General features: G+C 61.1%; 10 protein-coding genes across 10 annotated transcripts; 1 reads left to right on the top strand and 9 right to left on the bottom strand.

The window, feature by feature from the left end:
* Positions 1 to 136: 136 nt before the first annotated feature.
* Positions 137 to 2,224, bottom strand: BXZ73DRAFT_78861 (uncharacterized protein; the record flags this gene model as incomplete). The annotated part of the gene is made up of 2 exons (XM_048022948.1): positions 137 to 1,269; positions 1,333 to 2,224. The coding sequence occupies 2 exons, from the start codon at positions 2,222 to 2,224 to the stop codon at positions 137 to 139; spliced, it is 2,025 nt and encodes a 674-aa protein (XP_047876123.1).
* Positions 2,225 to 3,834: 1,610 nt separating this feature from the next.
* Positions 3,835 to 6,203, bottom strand: BXZ73DRAFT_78860 (uncharacterized protein; the record flags this gene model as incomplete). The annotated part of the gene is made up of 4 exons (XM_048022947.1): positions 3,835 to 3,968; positions 4,036 to 5,313; positions 5,394 to 5,516; positions 5,663 to 6,203. The coding sequence occupies 4 exons, from the start codon at positions 6,201 to 6,203 to the stop codon at positions 3,835 to 3,837; spliced, it is 2,076 nt and encodes a 691-aa protein (XP_047876122.1).
* Positions 6,204 to 8,464: 2,261 nt separating this feature from the next.
* On the bottom strand, positions 8,465 to 8,997 carry BXZ73DRAFT_78859 (uncharacterized protein; the record flags this gene model as incomplete). The annotated part of the gene is made up of 2 exons (XM_048022946.1): positions 8,465 to 8,865; positions 8,901 to 8,997. 2 exons carry the CDS (start codon positions 8,995 to 8,997, stop codon positions 8,465 to 8,467), a joined length of 498 nt encoding a protein of 165 aa, XP_047876121.1.
* Positions 8,998 to 9,732: 735 nt separating this feature from the next.
* BXZ73DRAFT_49691 (S-adenosyl-L-methionine-dependent methyltransferase) lies at positions 9,733 to 11,818 on the bottom strand (the record flags this gene model as incomplete). The annotated part of the gene is made up of 9 exons (XM_048020298.1): positions 9,733 to 9,873; positions 9,940 to 10,150; positions 10,226 to 10,389; positions 10,467 to 10,615; positions 10,671 to 10,865; positions 11,001 to 11,089; positions 11,142 to 11,265; positions 11,319 to 11,490; positions 11,546 to 11,818. The coding sequence occupies 9 exons, from the start codon at positions 11,816 to 11,818 to the stop codon at positions 9,733 to 9,735; spliced, it is 1,518 nt and encodes a 505-aa protein (XP_047876120.1).
* A 1,439-nt stretch (positions 11,819 to 13,257) lies between these two features.
* BXZ73DRAFT_78857 (uncharacterized protein) lies at positions 13,258 to 14,159 on the bottom strand (the record flags this gene model as incomplete). The annotated part of the gene is made up of 4 exons (XM_048022945.1): positions 13,258 to 13,529; positions 13,613 to 13,714; positions 13,795 to 13,922; positions 14,002 to 14,159. The coding sequence occupies 4 exons, from the start codon at positions 14,157 to 14,159 to the stop codon at positions 13,258 to 13,260; spliced, it is 660 nt and encodes a 219-aa protein (XP_047876119.1).
* Positions 14,160 to 16,260: 2,101 nt separating this feature from the next.
* On the bottom strand, positions 16,261 to 17,538 carry BXZ73DRAFT_3250 (uncharacterized protein; the record flags this gene model as incomplete). Its single annotated transcript, XM_048017822.1, has 2 exons — positions 16,261 to 16,864; positions 16,904 to 17,538. Coding segments are annotated over 2 exons (1,239 nt in total), but the record flags the coding sequence as incomplete, so codon positions are not given.
* An 828-nt stretch (positions 17,539 to 18,366) lies between these two features.
* Positions 18,367 to 19,350, top strand: BXZ73DRAFT_91006 (uncharacterized protein; the record flags this gene model as incomplete). The annotated part of the gene is made up of 2 exons (XM_048025828.1): positions 18,367 to 18,464; positions 18,900 to 19,350. 2 exons carry the CDS (start codon positions 18,367 to 18,369, stop codon positions 19,348 to 19,350), a joined length of 549 nt encoding a protein of 182 aa, XP_047876117.1.
* A 644-nt stretch (positions 19,351 to 19,994) lies between these two features.
* On the bottom strand, positions 19,995 to 21,509 carry BXZ73DRAFT_49694 (uncharacterized protein; the record flags this gene model as incomplete). Its single annotated transcript, XM_048020300.1, has 2 exons — positions 19,995 to 20,821; positions 20,888 to 21,509. Coding segments are annotated over 2 exons (1,449 nt in total), but the record flags the coding sequence as incomplete, so codon positions are not given.
* Positions 21,510 to 22,039: 530 nt separating this feature from the next.
* BXZ73DRAFT_103044 (snare associated Golgi protein-domain-containing protein) lies at positions 22,040 to 23,421 on the bottom strand (the record flags this gene model as incomplete). Its single annotated transcript, XM_048015456.1, has 7 exons — positions 22,040 to 22,338; positions 22,401 to 22,540; positions 22,594 to 22,703; positions 22,758 to 22,815; positions 22,870 to 22,975; positions 23,033 to 23,361; positions 23,417 to 23,421. 7 exons carry the CDS (start codon positions 23,419 to 23,421, stop codon positions 22,040 to 22,042), a joined length of 1,047 nt encoding a protein of 348 aa, XP_047876115.1.
* A 763-nt stretch (positions 23,422 to 24,184) lies between these two features.
* BXZ73DRAFT_91005 (Thioesterase/thiol ester dehydrase-isomerase) lies at positions 24,185 to 25,258 on the bottom strand (the record flags this gene model as incomplete). The annotated part of the gene is made up of 3 exons (XM_048025827.1): positions 24,185 to 24,350; positions 24,407 to 24,588; positions 24,686 to 25,258. 3 exons carry the CDS (start codon positions 25,256 to 25,258, stop codon positions 24,185 to 24,187), a joined length of 921 nt encoding a protein of 306 aa, XP_047876114.1.
* Positions 25,259 to 25,599: the final 341 nt, after the last annotated feature.

Raw genomic sequence — 25,599 nt, 5'->3', positions numbered from 1 at the left:
CGCCGGAGGAGGTTCAGATGGGCCGTCCATACGTCCTGTTGTATTACTTCATGGTCAAGAGGCATCACCGAAAGTGCGTATCGTATGATTCGTGAGAGTCACCATTCCGTTTTCGTCATGTCATCCTCCTTCCGCCCTACATCGCAGCCGACGCCGCGGCCAGAGCCAGATCTAGCCGGCGGCGAAGCCCTTCCCCGTCCCGCGTCCGTGCCCGCGCAGTCCCCACGTCAAGCGCGACGTCGAGCGGCAGCTGACACAGGGCCGTGATCTCCTGACGCACGACAGCACCTTCCGCTTCGCGTACGAGCACGCTCTGCAGGTCGCGAAGTAGAAGGTCCTCCATCAGACCCTCAAGCGCGAGCGAGGTGTTTGTTGCAGTGGAATCCAGCGCCATGGGCTGGGGAGAGACTAGCCCAGAGGCAGAGATCGGGAGGCTTGAGCTCGAGGAAGACAGGGCTTGCACGCCGTTGAGTGCACCGAATTTTGGTGTGGGCACCGGGGCTGCCGGATCAACAAAGGTGGGGCATGTCCAGGGAAGCACGACGCGTGTGCGCGCGCGGAAGTCCGCATCTGGGCGTCCGCGGAGAATGAAACCGGAGCCGCCGACGTCTCCGAGCGTGCGCGCGAGCGCGGTGCACGCGTAACATGCTGGCGTCCAATCGTCGTCGTCTTCTTCAAGCTCCACGTCCTCGAGTACGGAGGGGGTCGTGCAGGTCAAGGGAGGGGCGGGGTGTATCCCAGCGACGCTGATGTACGCGTGAGACACGGCATGGGAGTTGTGTAGGTGCGCAAGGAGCAGGGTCTCGCAGTGCAGCGCGACGCTCCCGTGCGTGTGGCCGTGGGTGGAGGTGAAGTCTTGCGCCTTGGGACATGGTTCCATGACGTACCGCGAGAATCGCACGCCGTTGCCGCTCCGGCCCTCCTCGCGAACGAGGCCGGCAACGGCGACTTTGCCTAGAGGGCGCACGATCTCGCTCCATGGCCAGCGCGTGACGTCTGGTGGACAGCTTGGGAGGACACCGAGGTCGGAGCCCTTCCAGCCGTCGATTCCTGCGACCCAGTCCGCGAGCATGCCGGAGTCGAGCGTTGCCTGGAATGCCGGCGCGGGCGCTGAGTACGAGGAGGTGGCACCATTCGTATCCAGCCACACGACGTGCCAGGGCACCGCAAGGGCACCGACCATGGTATGGGAGCGGGTGAGGGCGATGAGGTTGTTCACGAGGCGGGATAATGTGCATGCTTCGTCAATAGCAGGGATGGCGTCATGATCTGCGTGCGTGATATGAGCATGTGCGCGCATAAAACGTGACTCGGGGCACGCAAAGTACGTACAGATGCTGCCCAAGAACGTTCGGAAGTCGGGCACGCGCATCTGGGCCGCGACGCGTCGACAGGCCTGGTGGATCGCAAGAAGTTGATACGGTTCTCTTATCTCATGCTCCTTGGTGAGCTTGAGGAGGATCCGGATGTCGCGGCAGAGGCGCGTAAGCGCGTCCGAGTGCGGTGACGGCAGCTGCGAGCCCTCCTCGCGGCCAGCACTCGCCCAGTCCATGCCGTCCGAAGGCCCTTCAGATGTGGGGGAGGAAGGCGGGAGTGTCGCGATAACGGCTTCCTCTTGACGCCATTCCTCCAGCCGCCGCAGCACGCCCCACACCCTGAGCTCTCCACGGATGCGGTCGCGCAAAACGGGGTAACATGCCTTGTAGACCGCGATGACCAGCTGTGAGTCGGGGAGGTCGGTGACGCCGTCGAAGCCCGCCTGACGAGGTGCGCGGGCGAGGAGCCATACGCGGTCTACCCAGCTCTCGAAGTCGGGGATGAAGCGCGAGTTGAGGGAGCCGACGCATGCCGAGCATGAACCTGAGTATGCACCGTTGGTGATAGCGTCTGAAGGAGATTGGGGCGACGCGGCGACGAAGAGGGTTATTTGTGTCGAAGTCGCCTCGAGCGCGGTGGCGGCTCGCGCGCATGCGGGGTGGAAGGTGCAGAGGTCGGCGACGGTGTCGAGCAGACGCGTGTGGGGGAGGGAAGGGTATGGTGTTTGCCACGCGATGTGCGAGCCAGCACGGGCCTCGAGGAGCGGATGGAGAGCGACGAGGAGGGCGTTCACGCGCGCGAATGGACGGGTATCTTCGGGAGCGTGCATGGCGGAATTGTCGGGGTATGGGTAGCTTGCGTCGGATCCATGGCTCGAGCTTGACGCGGACCTTGACGCAGCGGCCATGGGGATATGGGTATGAAGGTAGCGCAGGGAAGACGAGGCAGCGAGATGGCGGCCAGGCGGGGAGGAGGAAGAGGGACAAGCTTGTACCGAGATTTGGATGTGGCCGCGGTGGCTGAGGCCCAAGGCTTTCGGACGGGGCCCTCGTGTCAGCCACCACGGCCCACCGTACCATATGCGGGACTCGCCTCAGGCCTCAGCAGTGATCCCACTCGTTCCGGTACCAGTCGCCTTGTGAAAGCGCAAACGCCGCAAGACCAAAGGGTCAGATAATCATCGGCGGGTGTCGAGGGTTTCGGGCTGACGCGAGCGCGTCGGATGAGACCAAGGGCTTGAAATGTGCATGTCGGTGATGTTCAACCGCGAGCAAAAAGGATCTTTGGCTGCTCGAAAGCTCCGTCCATGGTCCTCGAGTAATTGGGCCTTGAGGCAGCTATGGATGCGGTCGTTGTTTCATAGACTGGGGAAGCCAGTGTTCACGGCAGTGGAAAATAGGTGGCGGTGAGATGATCGCGCGGCGCGGTGAAGGCCTGGATGAAAGGCGGAGGGTGTGAGAGTGCACGGAGGCTGGAGGCAAGCGGCGAAATTTGACTAGAAGCGATCTGGACTTACTCTCGTAAGCGACGATCATTAGAGGAAGGGCGCTTGTTGCGGCTTGTTATCTTATCTGCCTCTCGGATTCAGATGCAGGTGCAGACGATACAGCGGATGACTGCAGGCGGAAGCACACATCAAAAATAAGACAGGATTCAGAACAAGCTTCGAACTCGTATTGAGCCACCTATTCCAATCTGCGAGAGCTCAGAGTTTATCATGTAGGGCCTCGTCTGGCCTCACGTACATCCAACCCCCTTCATCGTCGCACACGGGCACCCAATAGCAAGCGCGCCTGCCAGCCTCTAGAAACAGGTGTGGTGCATATGCATAATTACTGCAAATTACCTACAAGTACACTACTACCACCGCAACTAAAGCAGTCCCTAAGGCCTTAGGAACGAGCGCACATAAGCCTATGAGATCCACGGTAAAAGGAAGACGAGACGAGAGTGAAGCGGCAGAAGACAAGTGGACGGATTCCAGACCAGACCGGGACGAGGGGAAGGAAGGAGGCAGCGGACATAATAAATACGAGATAAATGGTGGCTGAGACCCGGGCCGTCGTGAGGATGGTGAAGCAATAATAAATAGAGATGAGGGGGAACGAGCTGAGGAGGGGGCGTACCACACTGGCACACGCCAATTTATGGCGGAGATGAGGCGGTGTTGGATCCGTTCATGAGATATCGTGACGTCTAGAGACTAAAGAGTGGTGACCGCGAACCCAGAGTAGAACGTGGGACTGTGAGAGTATGTTATATGCTTGCTAACGAGTGTGTGGAGCGCGCCGCCGCAAGCGGCGAGCATGTAGAGATTACCAGGTCTTGTTGAGTGCAAAGACGGAGGATGGTGAAGACGAAAATGTGGCCGAATGGGTGACTAGAATCTACAGGATTAGAAGCCGCCTCCCGTTCTCGACGCTGCCTGTGCGCGAGTCGGAGAGAATGCAGAGAAAATAACAGGGGGAGGGGGGAGGTCGATGGCCCGTGATTGCATCTAGAGCGGGGACGGACAGACTATCGATTCTGCCGACGATGGACGCCTGAATGCTCATGCCCGAGCCGCCCGGAATTTGCCTCGAGCTTGGCGTGGTGCTCCTCCTGTTGCTGCTGTGATGCGAAGAACCGGCCGCGCGAGTACGCGTCCTCCTCTGTCAGAAAGGGGTCCGATCTGTGTCAGCGTCGCCGAACTCCTGAGCAGCGCGCATCGTGACTTACCGAAGCCAAAGCCACCTGAGGCGCGGACGCCTTCGTACGGCGGGAATGCGTACGCCTCTGGAGAGCCTTGAGGCGTGTAGTGGTGCGGGGACTGAACGTGATACGCCGGGAGAGAGCAGCAGTCCGCGCTGAAGGGCGTACGAAGCTCGTGCGAGGTGCCCTCACTATCTCCGGTCGACGCGGAGCCGTCCGAGGAGGTCGAGACCGAGTCGGAGTGCGCGCGCGGGAAGACATACTGCGCGTGCGAGTCCTCCTCGCAGAACGTGAGGATGCTCGACCCATGTACGTCCCCGCGCGGCGTCGAGTCGTGATGCACCAACGAGGCGCGTGGCGAAGTAGTGGAGGAGGGCGAACGGATAGACGCGTCCACCGGGATGGGCGATGCCGTGAACGCGCGCGAGATGGGCTCGCTGCGCGTGCCCTCGGGAGTGGTGTTGAAACCCTGCTGCACGCCGAGGTCGAGGTCGGGGTGCGGCTCATCTTCACCTGCGTCCTCGCCGAACGTTATGTCGAATAGTCCATCCGAGACGCGAGCCCAGCGCTCGAGAATCCACATGAGTACCGCGCTGCGCACACCGAGAGGACCCCCGGCAAGCGAGCGTCCGAACATGCGAGCGACATCGTCAAGGGTGAGCCCGTTGTCGGGCGAGAGCGGGAGCTGAGTGAAGAATGCGAGCAAGTACGCGAAGAGGACGCATTGGGGTGGAGGCGCGAGACGGAGGAGGTGTTGGGCAGCAGCGACTTGGGTGGACTCGGCGGAGAGAGCCGCACGCTGGCGTTCAGAGGGAGTCATGAGCATGTGTGAGGAGAGCGCAAAAGGCGGCGCGGAGTGCGCTCGATGAGCCTCAGAGGAAGATCCGGACGGGACCGAGAAGTAGTCTTTGCAGACCGTACGTGCGTCGACCATTTGCATGTCACCGTCACCGTCTGTGGTCGCTGCTGATGACTCTTGTTGGCGGAGGGTCGGCACGACGCAGACCTCATGTAGGGCAGAAACGAGGTTCTCGTCCAGAAGGGGCTCCGGCATCTCGTCGAGATACTTTTTGAGGAGTGCCCCAATATCGGCCGTGCTCTCCTTGCGCAGGGACGTACGTGAAGAGCAGGAGGACGTCGGGGTGAGGGGCGGCGGGCAGAGGCGGGCAGAGTCACCGGCGGGAGAGGTCTGCCCGCTCGGTGGCGACGATGAGGCGGGTGACGCAGGGCTATCGAACTCGGCGATGAGCTTGGCCAGCCGGCCCCGATGTGGCGCGGAGCGGAACAAGCCTGGCTGGTAGATACCTGTGTGATGAATGGTAAGACGCCAACATAGCCGTCATCAGCTCTCTGGCGTGCAAATGTCGTGCGCGGGCTGGACTCACCGGTGCGGTTCAACTCTTCAACGCAAGCATAGACCACCCAAGGGATGGGGTGCTGGTACCCTCCGAGCACCGTGACCATCGAACTTCTCCGGATGGCGACGCTGACCGGGGCTCCGAAGATCCCTGTGTGAAGATCCCCGGTCAGAGCATGTCCGGGATGTCATTAACGCGGCCGCAAGGCCCCTTCACCGCCGGACGCTTTTTCCAAAGACGCGCCATGCGCAGGGCCGAGACCGCGAGCCGACTCAGTGGGCAGGATCGGTACGTACTCGTATCAACGTCCGAACGCGGGTCCAGGCCGGCCTCAGCGCCCGTGCCCCGCCAAGCCCACAGCGTTTGCTTCTGGTGCGCGGCCCACTTGTCGAGCACGCGTTGCACGTCCAGGCACTCGTCCAGCGGGCGCTCGTCGCCGCCTTGCTCGAGAACCTCCCGGAGGCTCCAGAGCACCGACCGGGGGTTGCTCGGCGCGGAGACTGGCACCACGGCCGGTTGGCTCGACGCCCGCGGGCGTGGAGGGCACGGCGACGGCGATTTGCGCGGGCCTGCGCGCACGGAGCGGGCGCGTATCCGCCCTGTCCATGGTCCACCGATGGATGCGGACTCGGGGTGCTCCCATGGCTTCGAACTCCTCAGTGCTGGTGAGGGCTCCGGGGCGGGCACCTTCGACGCGGGGGCCAGGATGAGGTGGCTGGGGAAGGTCGGCTCGGGGGCGGGGATCGTGCGCGCGGCTTGGAGTGGTGAGCTCGATGCGGAGTGTGAGGCAAGGACAGGGCCTTGACCGCAGGCGCGCGCGAGGCGGTCCGACTCCATGTCAATAGCGGGGAGCGAGTTGAGACGCCAATGGGAGAAGGAGGATGAGGAGCGGGAGTGAACGGCCATCGTTCTGGTTTCTACTCTGGCTTTGTAGGAGGCGGCGACAGGGTGGTTCGGGGAGACGGCGGTGGAAGAAGAGCAGAAGGAAAAAGTGGAGGAAGAAGCGGCAGAGACAGGAAGCTCAGAATCCACACTAGTAAGATTGCGGAAGGAATGTGAAGCCGCCGGCGAGGTCACAACAGAGGCCCCGGAGAGGTCGAGCTCCAGCGGGGCGAGAGGCTGGCGACGTGCGGAGAGGGAGGAGGCAGAAGGGGAGGATGCAAGGGGAGGACTGGCGGAGGTGAAAGAAACAGTGTGATGCAGGGGCATATGCGCCACTGGGGGAATGCGAAAGACGGCTGCAGTGAATTGCGGAGTCGCGCTCTGTCGCGGGTCGGCGGATGACGGCGACGAGTCGATCTGGTTGTGATGAGGATAGACGTTTGCGTCCGCCGTAGCGTCTAACAACGGTGGCGGTAGAGTGTGCGAGTGGTCGGGCCAAGCCATCGCAGGGTCTTGGGATTCTCCAGAGTACCGAGAGTCGAAAAATCGCAGAGCCGAAACGGTTGGGAGAGGCGAGTGTTTAGGGCTCGAAGGTGGGAGGAGCAGAGGAGCGAGAGGCAGCAATCGGTGTCAAGGTGGGGATACAAGTCGGAACGGAGAGGGGTTCCATGTGTGTCCGAGAGAAGAGGCGCGGCTCGAGGCGGCAGGCTCGGCAGCGCTCAGTACGCAGAGGGGTCCCACCCGCCAATGGGTCCAACACTGGGTGCGATCGAGATCCGACACCACCCTCGAATGGCGATCATTGCGTCCTCGCGGGCGGGACGAGCGGCCGGCGCGCTCGCCAGGGGCCTCGAGACGTCGTGCTCGATCGAGCGCGTGCGACCTCCTTGCAATCGTGGCCCAGACCTAGGAGGTTGTTTGTGGCGACTACTGGATCCGCAAATGCGGGGTGTGTGCTCTAGACCTGACTGCGTAGCGTCTCCGGGGGCCGTGGCTTTGCTAGCAGGCGTACAGCCACCCACAGAGCAGTGGGAATGGAGCGACCCGGCCCAGCTCCTGTGTCTAAAACCGGAATAGGTCTGGCCAGCGCAGCCTCGAGCCTGTCCGAACCGCGCCTTTGTCGCGTGCTTTTGCCGGCGTCCGGAAAGTTTGGTAGCACCGCTCTGCAACGAGGGCCCACGCCTGCGATGATGACGACGCGTACGTCGATGGATCGTCGGACGCGTGGTGCGCAAGGTCGAACACGAGGACGTGGGCCGAAAGTTCTAATGAGAAAGACTGGAGGCAGCATGTAAGTATGGGATTGCCCAGGAAGGATGGTGCATATTGCCCAAGACGGTTACCGTCACCAAGTCGATCGTCCCCTTCATTTGTCGTACAGACGGACAGAGATGTACCACGAGCCGCGCTCAGCGCCTCCAATGTTTGGAGGGGCAACTTGAAACGCGGTTTGGTGGGTGTCGCCTTCGCAAAGCTTTGCGTATGGGCCCCGGTTTCAGACGAGGCACTAACTGCGCGACGAAGGAGACGTTGCTAATTGTGCCTACAAGGGGACGCGGGTGTAAGTACATGCTCGACGAAGGAAACAAAAATTTCAAAGATGTGTACATGAAAGTGATGCAAGCACAGCGTTTTCGCTCCTCTTGAGGACCCTCGCACTGTTGTAGACTGATCGTTAGTCCAGGCTCTGTGCGCATATTGGTACACTGGTCATGGTATGTGCGCCACGGCATTCTGGCCCACAGCTGAGTGATAAACTGTGATCGAGGATTGATCGACTTACCACGAGACTTGACTTAGCCTCCGAGGACTCGTAAAAAAATTGGACGTGACCCTCACCAAGACGCATCCAACCTGTGTTGATGGCAAGAGAGAACTGTACATGCACGCTGGCCAACGTCGTCACCAGCTCGGGGATCAACCGATCAAACCCCAGTCACGTGCCTATGTGCTATTCGTGAGAAATTCACATTTGAAGCATCCGCCGCCAATGAAGTAGGAGCGCGACCACTTCATGCGATTACGTAAATCCTAGCGTGAAGCTCGGGAATACATCAATACATCATGGGCTCATTGCAGACGAGCACCACCAATAGCGCGCGTTACAACCGGATGCGGAAGTCCATGGGCGACGTGCAGGTCGTAACGATGTTTTACATACTACTACGGTTCGTGAGTGGCTCCGAGGCGACTACCCTCGCAGGCCGACGCCCGCCTCAGAGCGCGAGCACGCCCCCAGCGAGCGCCCCGAGGAGCGTCACGCCCGCCGCCGCGCCAGCGGCCCCGAGCGCGGGCACTTGTCCCCCGCGCGCGGCGTTCGACTTGCTCCCCGACGAGCCTGACCCCTTGGAGCCGGACGCCCCAGACGCCCCCGCGGCCTGCGAGGTCTTCAGGGTGGTCGCCGCGCCGGAGCCGGACTTGACGGCGGAGCCGGACGCGGAGGCGACCCCGGTGGCGGTCTCGACGGAGCTGCCGCCGCCCTTGACGGCGGTGTCCGTCGCGGCGGAGGACAGAGTGTCGCTGCCGACGGGAGTGCTGGCCGCGCCGGAGCCGGTGGCCGCGGTGCCGTTCGCCGCGGAGCTGCTGGCCAAGGTGTCTGGAGGGTGGGTGAGATTGGCTGCGTGCATGGTCAGGCAGTGAGGGCAGACGTACCGGTACCGGCGCCGGTGGTGTCGGCTGCGCCCTGCGCATGAATGCCCGCAAAGAGGAGCGCGAGGGAGAAGAGCGCGAGCTTGGTGTGGGCGAACATCGTGATCGTGTGGTGTGCAGACGAGATGAAGGACAAGGTCGATCGACGACAAACTGGGAAGGAAATAGCGACAGAGGGCGCGACGAGTGTACAATGAGAGGATGGAGGTCGTAAACGGGGAAGTGCTGGATGAAGAGCCGCAGGAGCAGCAATGGGACCATATATACGGCTCGCATGTATTTTAAACCCATCGCCTTGCAGGCCTGGAGGATACGGGGTGGTCACCTGTGGTGGAGGCACAGCAACCTCGAAGTTTGAGTGCCAATTTCCATGGTCGTTGAGACAACCTGAAATCCGCGTTGCGCAGCACTGAGACGGCCCCACATCTGCTGGGCCGACTTCCTTGTGATAATGTCGTGCCAGCATTATCGTGCCGATGCTCTGTGGGCAACAACTTACATTGTGAGCTCGCAAGTCATCGCCGGACAGGGCTCACCCACGAGCCAACAAGAACCATGAGGACGTGATGCCACATGTCACCGCGACACCTCGTGCATGACCGTGGTTGGGTTTGAGGGACATCATCGATGCATCGGGTGTAGGCAAAATCGCGTTTTAAATTTGGGCGGCTCCTTGCCAACGCAGATTTGGACAGGCGCCTATCAAATACCCGCCGTGACGTCAGCGAGATGTGACGTGTACTTGGGATGCACTGTTGTACATACACTGCTACTCCTACAGATCCCCCTTGTAAATCGACTACTGCAATACACGATCCGCTCACAAGCCTCCAGATCACACCGGAACAGCGGTGGTGTACGCCCACAACGCGCCGGGCGTGCTCCGCCGCACCTCGGCCACCTTCCACCCCGCCGAAAGCAGCAGCGCCGCCATCTCCCCCACCGCCTTCTCCCTCGCGTCGAACATGCCCATCATCTGCAGAAAGCGGATCAGACGCAGCTCTTCTTGCGCGCGCTCCGGAAGCCCCCAGACGAAACGCACCATGATGTCGATGAGGTATCCGGGGATGCTCGCCCGGCCCAGGTTCGGCAGCAGCGGCGAGTCCGCGTCCACGAAGGGCTTGCTCACGGAGAACAGCGCGTCGTCCTCGCCGCTCTGCGAGCCCGGGGCGTGGCACGCGTACGGGAGGAGCATGTCGCCGACGAGCAGCTTGGTGTCCGGGCCGGCGGCCTCGCGCAGGTGGCGCAAGATCCTGTCTGGGGCGTGAGCGTGTGCAGAAAAAACGGGGGAGGGGGCGCGGAGCGAGAGGGGATAAACGGTGACGCACTTCACGGCCTCTTGGTCCTGCCAGTCGTGCAGCACGAGCCGGAGGAGGAACACGGCGGGCGCCGCAGCGCCCTCGAGCGGCGGCGCGAACGGCGCGAGGAAGTCGCGCGCGCGATACGCCATCCGTCCCGACTCGAACAGCGGCGCTTTGTCCGGGCCCCACGCCTGATCGGAGGCATGCGTGAGTGGACACAGTCAGCGCGCGACGCCCCCAGCTGGAACAACAAGAAATCGCGACGCACGGAGACGGCGGCCGACGTGACCTGGATGCGGTCTTCGACGAGCACGCGCACGTGGGGGTGCGCCTCCGCGACCTGGATCGATTGCGCGCCTATCCCCCCGCCGACGTCGACGAGCACCGCGCCTTCGGGGAGCTCGTCCCACGAGAACCCTGCGCGATCGGCTCAGCACGCTGGTCTCCAAGTCCGGCGCGAGCGAGGACGTACCGCGCAGGATGCCCCCTTGGACGTCCCACTGGCGCGTGCCGGTCATCGCGTGGCCGAAGCGGTTCAGCCGGTCTTTGTTCTCCGGCAGCTCGAGCCAGGGGAAGTATCCGAGCTTGGTTTCGAATGCGAGGTTGAAGGGCGCCCACGAATGCGCGACCTCGAGGTTGTCGGAGTCGGGCGCAGGGGCGTCGGGAGCTGCAGGGACGTTGGTGATCGTTTGGGTAAATTTGGTGTCAAAGGTGTTCGTCGCGGCAGGGATAGCCCAGTCGGTGAGCACAGAGATGAACTTGATTGCTTCATCGCCGCTGCAGGGGATGTTGAGTAAGCTACAGGTCCGACCAAAACAGAAGACTCGGGGGACGTGCCAGAGTGCTACGAAAGCGGCAACACCGTCCGTGTCAGTGTACTTGGTGTGCGGCCTGGAGGGTCATCATGAGCGTCGTGGAAGACGCGTCGATGGACGATACGCACGCGTCGCGCAGCTGAGCGACAGTCTTGCCGCTGTCGATATACGAGGAACGTCGGTTGTTGGTGAACACATCCGGCTTGACTTCACGTAGATAATGGGCCGTCGCGAGCAGCCTGAGGATGTGCGCTTCAAGCGGGGATCAGTGGCCATGCGCGCGCGAAGGACTGAACATCACTGACAGAGACCGACCGGGTTGAGGCCGTTGGGATGCTTGGGCTCCACGTTCTTAGGAAGCAAGTCCAGAATGGCATCGTAGATGTCCTTGACGTGCATCCCCTCCGGGCCGGCCTCCTTCAAGATCTCCACCACGTTCGCCGTCTCCATGAATCTGATCGCCGCCGCCAGCTGGCCCTAGGTCGCACAAATCAGCACCGCATGCACATCCCGTCGGACCCCTCGAGCTCACCGCCTGGGCGTCCGCCATCAGCCCGAACCAGGGCTTGTGCACGAGCGCGCTCATCTGCCCGCACGCGGCGACGATGTGCTTCGTCGCGCGGTCCACCTCCGGGTCGCCGCGGAGCGCCTCCGCGCCGTCCTCCTCGGGCGTGTGCGGGGCGGTGGCGTAGAACGCGGCGTCGAGGGAGGGGAAGTCGAGCGCCTGCGCGCTGTAGACGCGCTCGATGTCGTCGAGCGCGGTGCCGATGGCGGCGTGCAGCGCGCGCAGGGTCGCGATGGTCATCGGGCGCGTGGACAAGGAGTGCGGGGGCGAGTGTGAAGGGTGGGGCGCTCCTTGAGGCCTGGAGGGAGCTGGGCCTATATGTTATGTGCGCTTTGTGTGCGGCTCCGATGTGTGTGGTAAACTGCGGCGGCGGACGGCAGAGGCTCCCAGCGAACGTCCGCTACGCTGATCCCGGATATGATCTGTCGATAGCGTTATCGTCGGCGCACCGAGCGCGCTCTGGTTGGAGCATGCGAGCGCTGCGGGTGGCGAGAAGCTCGGGGGTGGTAGGCGACCTGACCTGTGTTGGTGAACACGGGCCTTCATCAGGGTTCTGGTTCGGATTCGACGGGTTGATGGGCGCGCGCGGTTGCTTCCGCGTTCTGTAGGTACCAGAGATAAGTTCACGAGTCTTGCAACACAGGCCGGAGGCTACACCTCGATATGTGCCGAAAAGCATCGATCAGAGTTCAACTTTATGCCAGTCGCCGACTAGTATGTTCAGACTCCAGTCAGAGTGAGAGGCCGCCAAGACAGGGGGAAAGAAGTTTGGATGCCGACGCACCTATGGTGATCCACAATTGCAAAGGGAGCTTTACATAGACGTCTGACGGACCCAAGGGAGCGCTGGGTGTCTTCTCGCGCGCCGAACGCGCGGGTGAAAAGGTCACGAGAGAAGAGGAGATACCGCATGTCGGGAACTTACGTGTGCTGCGCATGCTGCCTTTGCGGAGTATTCATGAACGGTTCAGGGGCCTTGACGGCTCAGTGGAGACTCTTTGACAACATGAATTGAGCCTAGACTCATGACAGCTGCAGGGATGATCGAGAGATGCAGCGTAAGTCTGTAAGAGCACCTACTTGAGTCGTGACAAAGACATCAGCTAGAACCTGGCTTCCGTATCAACAGCAAGAGAGGGGTTGATACAGGCTTGAATGGGCGGCGCTGAGCTTCGATCAAGCGATGATGATGGTCGAATTCAAGACGCGACGCTGGTTGCGTCGTCGATTTGGGCGCCTGTTGAGAAGCGCCTTTGAGGGTGAGACATCGAAATCGCGCATTTCCGCCAGTTTCCGCGCGAGGGTGTTCTGGAGTGCGCGCCTTGAACGTTGAACGTTTGAACGTTGAACCGCGTGGGTGCGGAGACAGAGCCCCACGTCGATCCAAAGGTGGTTTGCTTTCCGTTTAGGGGCCACCGTAGTCCGATGGTCCAAGGGAAGTTGGTGTGCGCAGCAAGCACTCCGATCGACTCAGCTGGCCAAAGGGGCTCGGTTCTTCCAATTAAAAGACCGGTAGGTACGCGATTATGGTGTTGGTATAACTCGCGGAGATGTATACATGAACTAGAACTGGAGAATCACAAAGTCGAAATATCATCCCGCCTGGATTGTCATGGCCGTCTACTGAGACGGACGGCACCGTGCGAGCGCCCCACGAATCCTGGTGCATGCTCTCATTTTCAGAACACCATCGCCGCGCCCGCGACGACACCGACGACGGCCACCGCGAGAGCCGCCGCGCCGCCGCGCGCGAGCCCCCACTCGGCACGGAGCGCGCCCGCCGCGCTGGACGTCCGGGCGGCCCCGGTGTTCGATCCCGATGCGGACGTGCCTGATGTGAGGGAGGCCGCGGCGGAGCTGAGGGAAGAGCCGGCGGAGGAAAGCTTGGAGCTGATGGCGGAGGACGCGGAGGAGGTAATAGACGAGGCGACAGAGGAAACGGCGCTCGAGACTGGAAGGCAGTGGGTCAGCGCGGTGCTCTAAATTTCCGCCTGTGCTGTCAACCTCGCTCGAGCAAGCAGCGCGTTCATATACATGGGAACGCTGCGAGGTGCGACACGCACATGACCGCCTGCTCTGACTGCAGCGCGGGCACCTTGCGGAAGCGCGCGACCACATGGGGCGTGCGCGGGACGTCTTTGGCACAAGCGGGGCGTTGTGACGTCATGGGGCAGCGCGCGGGCGTTCTCCGAGGTGATGGGGCGAAGAAGACTGACCTGCGAGGCACTCGGAGCTCTGGAGGGCCTGTGCGGCGGCGACCTCGGCGGGGGTGCAGGAGCTCTCGAGGCAGCTTTGGGCCTGCTGCTGGAACTGGGTGTTGGTGCACACGCACGCGAGGTCCGAGCTGCGAGGCATGACGTCAGTACGGGGCAGTGTGGGGGACGCGGCGAGCGTGGACCAGGAAAGTGCATGAGGAGACGTACAAGCCACTGCAGCCGGCGGCGGAGGCGGCCTGGGAGACGCAGTTGAGGATGCAGGGAGTGACGCCCGACGGGATTGAGGTGCTCGCGGAGCTCGTCGTGCTCTGAGCATGCACAGCGGAGGCGGCGAGAAGAATGGCGGAGAGGGCGGTGAACTTCATTGTGCAGGGGGCGAGCGACTGGTGGGAGGGAGGATGGGAGTGGGGAAGAACTCTCAGCGGCGGGGAACCCACTTGGGCGTGTTTATATAGCGGGAACGTGGACAGCGGAACGGAAGGGGAACGAGCAGGGGCGTAGACCAAGACTGGGCCCGCGCTCACGCGCACGGTCCCGGCGGCGACGCTCGAATTTGACCTGACGCGCCAAGATCCCGCGCGCGACATGGGCGCCTCCGCGTCCCAACCGAGCCTGCACCAGTCCCTGCTCCGCGCACCGGCTCCGCTCACACTGACAGTCGCCGCCCTGCTGCAACGCTCCCTGCCCGTCCCGCCCTCTTGTCGTGGCCGTGCTCGGCTCGAACGATGCCACGGCAGCAGCTTCGCCGTTCGCCGCCTATTTTCGCCGCCTTCGATGCGAGATGCCTCTCACCCCTCATTCACCGCCGTGATGGAGAACGACGGGACCTCTCACCATTCTCGCTCCGGCCTCCCATGCTCCAGACCACGCGTAGCCCGGTCCCGTGGACGGTACGCAACCCACACCCCACCCCGCTCTACCGCCAAACTCTGCTCAAGCTTGGGGCGAAGCTCCGCGGCCCGGCGCATTGTCTGCATTTCAACGTGGAGAACCTTCGTTTCCCGTCGTTTGCGCGCCCTCCTCCCAGCTCCTCCCCCGGCCCGTCATCTCTTCCGCCAGATGTTGAAATGGATCTGTCTGGGTCATCTCTTGGCCCATAGGCACCGCCTTCTCTACGAATAGAGCCTCTGCACTTGTCAAAATCCACAACCGTTTCAGGACGATGCGCGTGCGTTCCTCTGTCGTCTGCCGGCGCGCTCGCGGGGGTCAGGAGCATGTCAAATACACCCAACTGGAAATTCGTGGCCCTAGCGCCCCGGGACGCGCGCCCAGAATCTGCGACGGCGCATCTCGTCAACTTTGCCCAATGCCCACACAGCTCCAGGGGCGGACGGAGTGTGCGTATGAGAAGGACGTGCTCATCCGGATGGTCTGGGCGGAGGCGGAGAGAGGAGGGTGGCCGGTTGGACCTGTAGCGCAACGTGGCCACATTGAACAGCGGGCGCGGTGGGAGAACCATGTTCAACCATCCCATCAATCTTCCTTGTGAAATTCAAAGTGAGCCCATGGACGGGTCTGGCTGTAAGTATGCGATCGCGTGCTCAAGGCATCCTAGTGCCGCCCGAACGGTCTCTAATGCTCGCGATGCAGTGCACCCATATGAAAAAGTTGGTTCTGCGGACAACTTTCGCCCCTATGGTGTGTGGGCGAACGCCAATTTCCTCTCCAACGTGATCACGGACCGCTCGGTGGTCGTCCCAGCGCAATGCCCGCCCATGATTCCCGCTTGCGACCTACGGGCAGGTTATGTGACGTCCCGGCCGCCGACCGTCACATGTACATCTTCGTGTCCTCCGGGTTCACCTTGATCTCGCCACGTCTCGCGGGCTCGAATCCTTAAGCTGGGGATATCATATGCCGTGAACGAAATTGGAGTCCGTTGCGGTGTGGAGTCCCGTCAACTGCGAGCTCGGATGGGTGGCAAAAGGTTTCAGGTTCACGCTACCATGTAGCAATCGTTTTTGAAAACGAATCAGCGCGCTTTCACGCCGGGCAAGTACAGATCCCCTTGAGCAACGGATTATGCCATAGGTCCCCATCCGGCAGGCCGTGACAGAAGCCCGGCATCGCGAGCGACTTCTTCATCATCCCAAGAGTCCTCGTCTTCGTCGTTCTCCATGAAGTCGGTTTCTCCGGGCTCGGAGTCCTCGTCCACGTAGCTCTCTCCCGACTCGTCCTCGGTCTCGCCATCGCTGCGCAACACCGTCAGCCCACTGGGACGATGACATCACTGCCGCCACCTACTGACCTCTCCAACTGTACACCCTCCGCGTAAGAGTCCCGGTTGATCCCAGACACGTCCGCTATGCTGTTCAAAACCGCCTGCGGGACCAAATCATTGAATTGCGCCACCTTACTGTCCCGCACTAACGCGACCTCCGTCTGGACCAACATGTAGTCAGGGAGCCGATGCGCGACCGCTTTCGCCCCAATTTCGCCCTCCCCGCCGGGCCGAAGGAGTGTGCGGGGGTGGAAGCGCCTCGGCCACCCCGCCTTCGCGGAGGACGCCGGCTGCGAACTGTACGTCTCGTCGGAGCCGTCGAGGAGGCGGACGGAGGCGAGCGCGGGCACGGCGCTGTCCGTGGGGGACACCACAACACGCCGGAGCCCGGTCCTCCACGAAAGAGGGGGGTAGTACGAGAACGCGGTGGAGTGGACGATCCATATGTCGAGCCACTTGAGCGACGGGGAGCGGATGGGATGCTGGGCGATGGCGGCAGGTTTGAGGGCGGGGAGGACGAGGTGTTCGAGAAGAGGGCAACGCGACTCTAATGTGCTGGTGAGGCGGTCCTGCTGCTCTGGAGTGAAGGATGCATTCACGGAGCTGGGGAAGAATTGGAGGAAACGGAGCCCGACGCCGAATCGTTCGACTGTCTCCATCGGATCCATGGGATTGGCGCCGATCCCGACGGTGAGCCGCTGGAGCCTCGGGAGTGTCCAGTAGTTGGCGATGAAACGTGGGAGGAAGGGCATGACACTACAGTCCACATGAAGCTCGAGCAGGGAAGGGAGAATGAGTGTAGGAGAGTCATGGTGCTGTTCAACAACACCGTCGTCTCGCAGGCGAGCCCTTTCCCAAGGTGAGAAGGGTCCCGAGTCCCATCGCCACGCCACTAGGAAACGAAGGCAGTGTGTGTGTTGCAAAACCGCGTGCAGCGCATGCATACCTGCCGCGTTTGACAGGTCGGCATGGACGTCCAGGTGTGTCAACTGCGATCCAACTACAGACAGCAGTACATTTCCGGTGGAACTAGGGGAGGCGAACCAGGTTGGGTTGAGCATGCCGTCCATCGATGCGACCGAGTCCTGAAATGTGTCGGCAAAGGCAAAGGCTAGATGCGAGCGGTACGTGATCGAGGTAAGATTGGGACATCGAGAGAGGATAGTGGCGAGCGCGGCTCGGCATTCATCGACGGCCGCGTGCCAGACGATGCACGTGTCCATGCGGAGGCTGTTGATCATGAAGCGCAGGTCTGAGCTTGGTGGTGCTTCGGAAGACATAGTCCTTGCAAGAGAGGATATCTGGCCCATACGTCGGATAACAACATCCTCGTAGAGCACCTTCGACGCGGCCCACCATGTGGATCTGCAGATGAGAGGCAGCGAAAGTTTCGCCCGAAAGGCGCGCATCCATGGGCTGTCGCCAGACTGAGCGACGGAGGGATCCATTTCGTGCCATGGCTTTGGAGAAACCTCGGAGAATATCTTGAGTTGAAGCTCTGATGGAATGTCACCAATGGCTGTCAATGCTGCAGTGTAGCGCGGTGATAACTGCGACAAGACCGCGACTCAGCGACATCATGAAATCGGAGGGACGCAAAACAAAAGCATACTCCAAGAGATTCTAGAAGCGTGGCAACAGTGGACTGCAAGCAGAGCAAGTTCTGTGTGCGCAACATGTGGGTATGAGCGGTTCTTCGTTGGCACAAAAGCGACTCGAACCTGGCGCAAATCCGAGTTTTCTCGTCTCAGAAGTGCGTTCTCTGTGACCGCAGTTCTATAATCGTCGGTGGATATGCCTTTGCACGACACTTCAGCGTCATCCATATCGAGCGCGATCGTTAGTTGTGATCTTAGTGGTAGGCGAAGGCGGCCTCCTGAGCGTTCAAACGTTCAAACTCCAAAGCGGCGCTCGTGTTCTCACGACGGAATCACATGGGCTGATGAGGTAAGCCCCTCCGGGTCGCTCCGGCCGCCAGCGCAGTCTGCACCGCTCCGCCGCGGCCATGGATGCGAAAGTAAGCATCTCGCCGTTTCACGTTGGTTGCTCGTTTCTGTTTGGACTGTGGTGCTCGGTGTGTCGGTTCAATGGTCACTCCCGGTCATTCCTGCCGCCTCGCTAGCTGAAGCCCCAATATCTGTGCCACTTGCTACTCCGACACACTTCTAGCAATGTACGACAGGCATCAATAATGGTTTCGACCCAGGGCACGGATAATGGAACGTATGCCTTCTCGCGTCTCCCTGCAGGTTAAAAGGCTCGTCAATTTGCAGAGACCTCACTCAGCCACCAGCTACTGTAGTGTCCTCTCCAGCCTCTCCAGTTTCCTCCAGTATCTCCGTCACGTCACCATGAAGTCTTCTTTTGCTGCTCTCGTTCTGTCTGCCCTTGCTTTCTCCGTGCATGCCCTTCCCTCTTCCCCGTACTCTGACAGTGCTCCCCCGTCTGAGTACCCCACCAGCGCACTCCCCTCTTCCGAGCCCTACCCCAGCAGTGCAATTCCCTCTTCCCCGTACTCGAGCAGCGAGCTCCCCTCCTCCGAGTACCCCGAGAGTACTTCTTACCCGTACTCCTCCCCGTACTCCAGCAGCGTGCACCCCTCGTCCACGCATTCCAGCAGCGTACACCCCTCGTCTACGCATTCCAGCAGTGTTCATCGCACGTCCACGCATTCCAGCAGTGTTCATCACACTTCCACCCACCCGAGCAGTGTGCATCACACTTCCACCCACCCCAGCAGCGTGCACCACACTTCCACTCGCGCTCATTCCAGCAGTGCTCCGCCTCACGTGCGTTCATCTCCTTTCTCTCTCCTCTCCGATCGCTCCGGCTGACATGGCCCTCTCCAGTCCACTGCTCCCGCGCACCCCGAGTGCTGCGACAGCACCGTGCCGCTCTACCGCGCCTACAGCCCCTCCGCCACCGACCACTTCTACACCGCCGACAAAGCCGAGCACGACCACGCCGTCACCTCGCTCGGGTACTCCAACGAGGGGACCGCGGCTCAAGTCTTCCACGCCAAGGTCGCCGGCGCGGTTCCGCTCTATCGCCTGTACAGCTCGGGGGGCACGGACCACTTCTACACGACGAGCACGTCGGAGCGCAGCAACGCGATGTCGAAGCTCGGGTACGCGGGCGAGGGCGTCGCCGCGTACGTGTATCCGAGCGCGAAGTGCGGGAGCGTCCCGCTGTACCGGATGTACTCGAATTCGGCGGTGGACCACTTCTACACGACGAACGTGAACGAGAAGAACAATGCGGTGGGATCGCTGGGGTACACGTACGAGGGAGTGGCGGGGTACGTGAACCCGGTCAAGGGGAAGAACTGCCACTAGGCACGCCATGGTGAGTGAGAACGACGCGGATTTCGACTCACAACCAAGGCTTGTTAACTTGGATATCGTAGCCTTCACCAGCGGTGCATCATATCCGTCAAGCCCACACGGGCACGTCGTTTCGGTCTCGTGCTCATCGCCCCGTTAGTTACTCTTCTCCTCTGTCTTGCTCTGGCTGCGCAACACCGTTAGCCTATTGGAATGGATCCTGTCACTCGTGGAGCACACTGTCATGTGTTCGTCGTGCAATACAGTATCATGGAGTATTTGCTCTAAGGAGCTTGTGACTACGGATCCCCTGGAGCAACTGATTATCTCATTAGCTCCCCATTCAAGCCCCGCAGAAGCTCAGCATCGTGAGCAACTTCTTCATCATCCCAAGTGTCGCCGGAGTCGTCGGAGTTGTCGTCGGAGTCATTGGAGTCGTCGGAGTCGTCTTCCTCGTAGTCGAAGTCGTCGGAGTCGTAGTCTTCAGAGTCGTAGTCGTTGGAGTCGTCGTTCCGGGAGTCGTACTCTGTACAGTGGATTCCCCCCGGATTGTCGTCGTCCTCGTCCACTGCGTAGCTCTCTCCTGAGAGCTCTGTATCGCCCTCGCTGCGGAACACGGTTGACGCATTAGAATGGATGTTGTTACCGCCACCTACTCACCTCTCCAACTGCACACCGTCCACGTAATCCCAGTCGATTCCAGAGACGTACGCTATCTTGTCCAGCGCCGCCTGCGTGACCAGATCGTCGCGGACCCTGAGTCTGAAGTGCGTCGCCGTATTGTCCCGCACCAACGCGACCTCCGTCTGGACCAACACGCAGTTGGGGAGCCGATGCGTGACGGCCTTCTGCGCGCGCCTTTTGCCCTCCCTGCCGAGCTCAAGGAGGGTGCGGGGGTGGAAGCGCCTCGGCCACCCCGCCTTCGCGGAGGACGCCGGTTGTGAACTGTACGCCTCGTCGGAGCCGTCGAGGAGGCGGACGGAGGCGAGCGCGGGCACGGCGCTGTCCGTGGGGGACACCACAACACGCCGGAGCCCGGTCCTCCACGAAAGAGGGGGGTAGTACGAGAACGCGGTGGAGTGGACGATCCATATGTCTAGCCACTTGAGCGACGGGGAGCGGATGGGATGCTGGGCGATGGCGGCAGGTTTGAGGGCGGGGAGGACGAGATGTTCAAGGCGAGGACAGCACGACTCTAATGTGCTGGTGAGGCGGTCCTGCTGCTCTGGAGTGAAGGATGCATTCCCAGAGCTGGGGAAGAATTGGAGGAAACGGAGCCCGACGCCGAATCGTTCGACTACCTCCATCGGATCCATGGGATTGGCGCCTATCCTGATGGTGAGCTGTTGGAGGCTCGGGAGCATCCAGTAGTTGATGATGAAACGTGGGAGGAAGGGCATGGCACTACAGTCCACACGAAGTTCGAGCAGGGAAGGGAGAATGAGTGTAGGAAAGTCATGATGCTGCTTAATAACAGCGTCGTCTCGCAGGCTACCGTTACCCGGTACAGCGAAGGTTCCCGAGTCCCATCGCCACGCCACTAGGAAACGAAGGCAGGGCGCGTGTTTCAAAACCGCGTGCAGATCATGCACACCTACTGAGTTGGAGAGGTCGGCATGGACGTCCAGGCGCGTCAACTGAGATGCGACAATGGACAAAATCACATCCGACCCTGTACAGCTCGGCGCGACCAACCAAGTTGGGTTAAACATGTCACCCGTAACAGCGTGCGCGTACACCAGGGTGTCTGGGACGAACCCAAAGCCCGGGTGCGAGCGGTGCGTGATCGAGGTGAGGTTGGAGCACCGAGAGAGGATGGAAGCGAGTGAGGTTCGGCAATCGGCGAAGGCCTCGTGCCAGACGACACACGTGTCCATGCGGAGACTGTTGACCATGAGGCGGAGTTGGGAGGTGGGATAGGCGTCAGAAGACATGGTCTTGGCGAGGGGAGCAATCTGGTCCATGCGTCGGATGACGATATCTTCGTAGAGTACCTTGGACGCTGCCCACCATGTCGATTTGCATATCAGAGGAAGCTCGAGTTTCGTTTTGAGGGCGCGCAGCCATGGACTGTCTCCAGATTGAGAGACGGACGGATCCAAGTGGTGCCATGGCTTAGGGAATACTTCTGAGAAGATCCTGAGCTGAAGCTCTTGAGGGGTATTATCGAAGGATTTCGAAGGCTTGATGCATGGCGAAGCCTGTAATGGTACATGCAACGCATTTTTAGGATGTGTACATGAATGTTTTTGAAGGACCCACTTACCCCAAGATAATGCAGCAGCGTGGCCGCGGTGAGCTGTAAGGAATGAAGCGTCTGTAGACAAACCAGGATGTCAAGTGGTGCCTCAATAAAGCGAACAAAAATATACATGTTTCAGCTCTGAGACCTCTTTTCTCAGGAATACGTTTTCTGAGATGATGTGGTCATGGCAGTCGCCATTGCATAACGTCAGGGCATCACGAGCCATGCGGAACGTATCAGATGGTAGCAGCGATCCCTTCGACTGCACTGGAAGATTTAGCAGATGCTTAAGCCCAGTTGTTGGCTCTTGAATGACTTGATGGATCGCGCGTCGAGAGGTGCACTCGTTCGAACAATGAGCTAGTGGCTTTGCTGCCAGCAGTGACCAGAGATTATATAAGCTCTACTTGATCAAGCGCCCATTACACAGTCACACATCGATGCCGCGTTCGCGCTCTATTCACGCCCAGCTGATAGCTTCGCCTGGCGCGCCTTGCGGCGCCGGTAGATGAAGCCGACCTTGATCGCCTCGATGCGCGCGTTGATGAAGCGCATCGCGAATATCGTGACCAAGACGGTGGCGGTAATGACGACGATCTTGACGACCTTGGTGTGCTTGGAGTTGGCGTCGTCCTTCGAGACGTTTTCGGAGTAGCCGAGGTAGACGGCAGCGAACTGTTTGGGGAGAGAGATGAAGGTGGCGAGGAAGAAGGTCCACACGGACATGCCGCAAGTCGCAAACATCGCGGTCGCCACTGCGTCAGCGTAAGGGGTGAGGAAGAGGTGGTGGGCGCGAAGCATGGGTGTATGGACGTACTGTGGCCGGGGAGGGCGCTATAGCGGACTATGATGGCGATGAGCAGGCCGCCTTCCCTGATAACTTCGGCGGTGAGCGCATATTTGAGGTTCTTCTCCTCCTGCTTTTGTGCACGCTTTGAGCAGCAGTACTTGAAGGCGCTGGAACAAGTTCAATGCGCACAATCTACTACGGGGAGGTTGGAGCGGCGTACAAGTAGGTGCAGAGCTCGCCCAAGATGGTTCCTGCCGCGACGATGCCGAAACCTACCCAAGGACCCCAAACGACGCCCGTGAAGAGCGCAACAAGCTCATGGCCGAAGAGCTGGCGAGGGAGATATCAGCACGTGCGAAGCGGGAACGCACGGGGGATGCGCACCGGAGGGAAAGAGAGTATGATCATAATCCCGATGGGAACGGTCCACGCGCCAGGCGTACTGTGTTGGACGTCAGGATCGACGGTGCGCGCGACGCGCAGAGGGAATACGCACTTGAGCAGCCAATTCGTCGCGGGCTTCATCGCGTTGATGATCGTGCTTTGCAGCGCGACGAACGCAATCACCGCGCCGATTAGGACGAGGGTGACGACTGCGGTGACTGCGCGTGGCCGCGTTCATCCTTCGCGCTCGGTGCTCGGGAATAAGGAGGACTCACAGAGGTTGCGGGGTTCCTTCAACCACTCTGCGTTGAGATACTGCCTCAGGCCTTTGGATTTCCGCTGCTTGTCCGTGAGTGCGTCTGCCTCGCTCGGAGTCGGACTGGGGGTGCGCGCAGCAGCAACGCGATAGTCGACGGGTATCTGGTTCCCCTTGTAACCGCCGTGGGGCGGGTTGAGGGGTGCGACGACATCCGAGGACGGGCGCACGTAGGATTGTGCTGTCGGCTCGAGGTACGGGTCGTATCCCGCATGTACTGGCGGTGGGTAACCGTATTGGGGAGCAAATCCGCCCCTGGCCGGCTGGGGTACGAATAATGGAGGCGGGCTATATTATGGGTGCGTGAAGATGCAGGGCGGAAGAGCAGAGCGCGCGTACGGACCTCATGAAGCAATCAAGACGAAGAAAATGCCTGGAGAAAGCCGGAGTGGAGGTGGAAAACGAGAGTGCCTCTGAAGACGAATGAGCTATGTCGCAGGGTACGAACAGCCTACTTATATTTCGCCCCCGGCGCGTAGAGAGCGGGGTGGGGAGGACACTCCCGCACTGCATCGCGCTGTCGGAAAGGCCATGGGTGCAACGCAGCTTCCTCGCGAGGTCCGGTAGCAGACACCGAGAGAATACTTCCGTTCCAGGACCCGGCTATGTTACCTCTTTGGCGTCTATCGCAAGCACAAATCTGGAACCGCTGCTCGAGTCCGATCAATAAAGTTTACGCCCGCACGTTAACCATACGCACCTGTGTCGTGACTGCCTTGCGCCTCAGTGAGGCTGGCCCAAGACTCTGTAAAATTTGGTAGGCCATGTCTCTGCTCGCAGGTTGCTTGGGCGTTGTTCGCAGTTTTGCGGGTATGTGTTCCGGATCCTCTGAATGGGAGCGCAGTAGTATCGCAGCTGGGACACCGCCACCGAAACTTGCGGCCCGACGTTTGCTTCCGGGACCCGATTCCTCAGCGACCGTAATATTGCTCTTCAGCTCCCGTGGTCTGCAACGACGCGAGCAGATTCAGTAGAAAGGGGAAGCCAGTGTTCTCTCTTCGCAGGCGGCCTACCGCATTTTTGCGTCCATAGTAAAAAGTCAAATCGTGTGTCTATAGGCAAGGTCTACGATAGCGAGAAAAGACAACGTCAAGCCCTAAATGTGAACGTCCTAACTGTCATTCTTCACTAGTGTTTGTGCGCCGCCTGGAAGGTGGACGGGCTGCGGCGTGCCTTCTGGCGAGATCTCCTTTTTCGTCTTGGGAGGCTCGCCCAGCATCGACCGCACAGCCGTCGAGTTCAGCAGCTTGGCGTACCGCGGCTGCACGAACAGAGCACTGGGACGCGGTCGGCATGAGCGACGAGAGCGTTCTCGGGGGGAGAGGATACGCACTTGGATTCCACGAGGACATTGCCCGACATGTCCTCGACCGTGCCCTCCACCCGGGACTTCCGCCCCTGGGCCTCGATCAGCCGCACCTTGATGACGATGAACTGGTCGGCGCGGGTCGGCGCCTTGTAGTTAATCGTCAGGTTGGCCGTTACGCCGACCTTCTCGGGGAGGTTCAGGAGCGCCTGTACGCAAGTACATCAGCACCTCCCTCTTCCACTCTCGAAGCGAGCACGGGTCGCGGAACGCGCAGGAGCATCGCCAGAACAGAGAAGCACTCACCACTCGCGCCAGGCTCTCGTCCAACAGCGTCGCGAGCAGCCCCCCGTGGATGACCCCCTCGTGCCCGCAGAGCGCGCGTCCGACGTGGATGAAGATCCAGTTCTCACGCGCGTCGTGGCGCGCGCGCACGAGCGGCGCGACCGCCAGCTTGCCGGGGCCCTTGAGGGTGCCCGCGGTGAGGCTGTTGACGCGGCGCTCCTCGGGGATGTTGAGGTACGGGCGCGCCTCGTACCAGTCGTCCTCGCCCGTCTGGGCGCGGTGCGCCAGGAGCACGGGCAGCTTGTGGAGCTCCTCCTCGAGCGCGGCGACGTGCGCGAGCGCGGCGGGGTCGTCTGGGCACAGCGGGGGCGGGGCGCTGCGCGGGGAGAGGAGGTGGGCGAACTCGGGCGGGTAGAGCGCGCCGAGGTAGTAGGAGGTCGCGGCGAGCGCGGTCGCGCCGGCGGTGAGGCGAACGCGTCGCCAGAGGGGAGAGGAGGACGAGGAGGACGAGGCGGTGGAGGATGAGGTGGATGCGCGACGAGCTGAGGAGCGGGTCGCGGCCGCGAGCTGGCGGCGGACGGAGTTGGCGAACATCGTTGAGGGAGAAGGCGAGGAGGGCGAGGAGGGCTGGTTTACTGTGTCATGACGAGGAGAGCGCAAAAGGTGGCGCAAGACCGGCAAGCGGCCCACGATCGCGACCCGGCCCCGGGGTCTTGCACGGCCCGGGTGGCGGTTGTTTGGCCGTGTTGACATCGGAGGCCGCCGTCCTCTTCGACGCCCACGGGGCTGGCTACGACGACAACTTCACCACAGTCTGCCCAGCGGATGGCAGTCGCTCCCCGGTGTGACCGTGCTCTGACCATGCCTTGACTCGGTGCGGAACTAGTGAAATACGAGCAAGAGCAAGGGTCCAAGACGAATGTATGCGACATGTT

This window comes from Epithele typhae (genome assembly GCF_022376455.1).
Source record: "Epithele typhae strain CBS 203.58 chromosome Unknown BXZ73scaffold_37, whole genome shotgun sequence".
In the NCBI taxonomy this organism is placed as follows: Eukaryota; Fungi; Basidiomycota; class Agaricomycetes; order Polyporales; family Epitheliaceae; genus Epithele; species Epithele typhae.
Note: the sequence above shows the minus strand (reverse complement) of the source record. Positions and strands in the feature narration are given on the sequence as shown.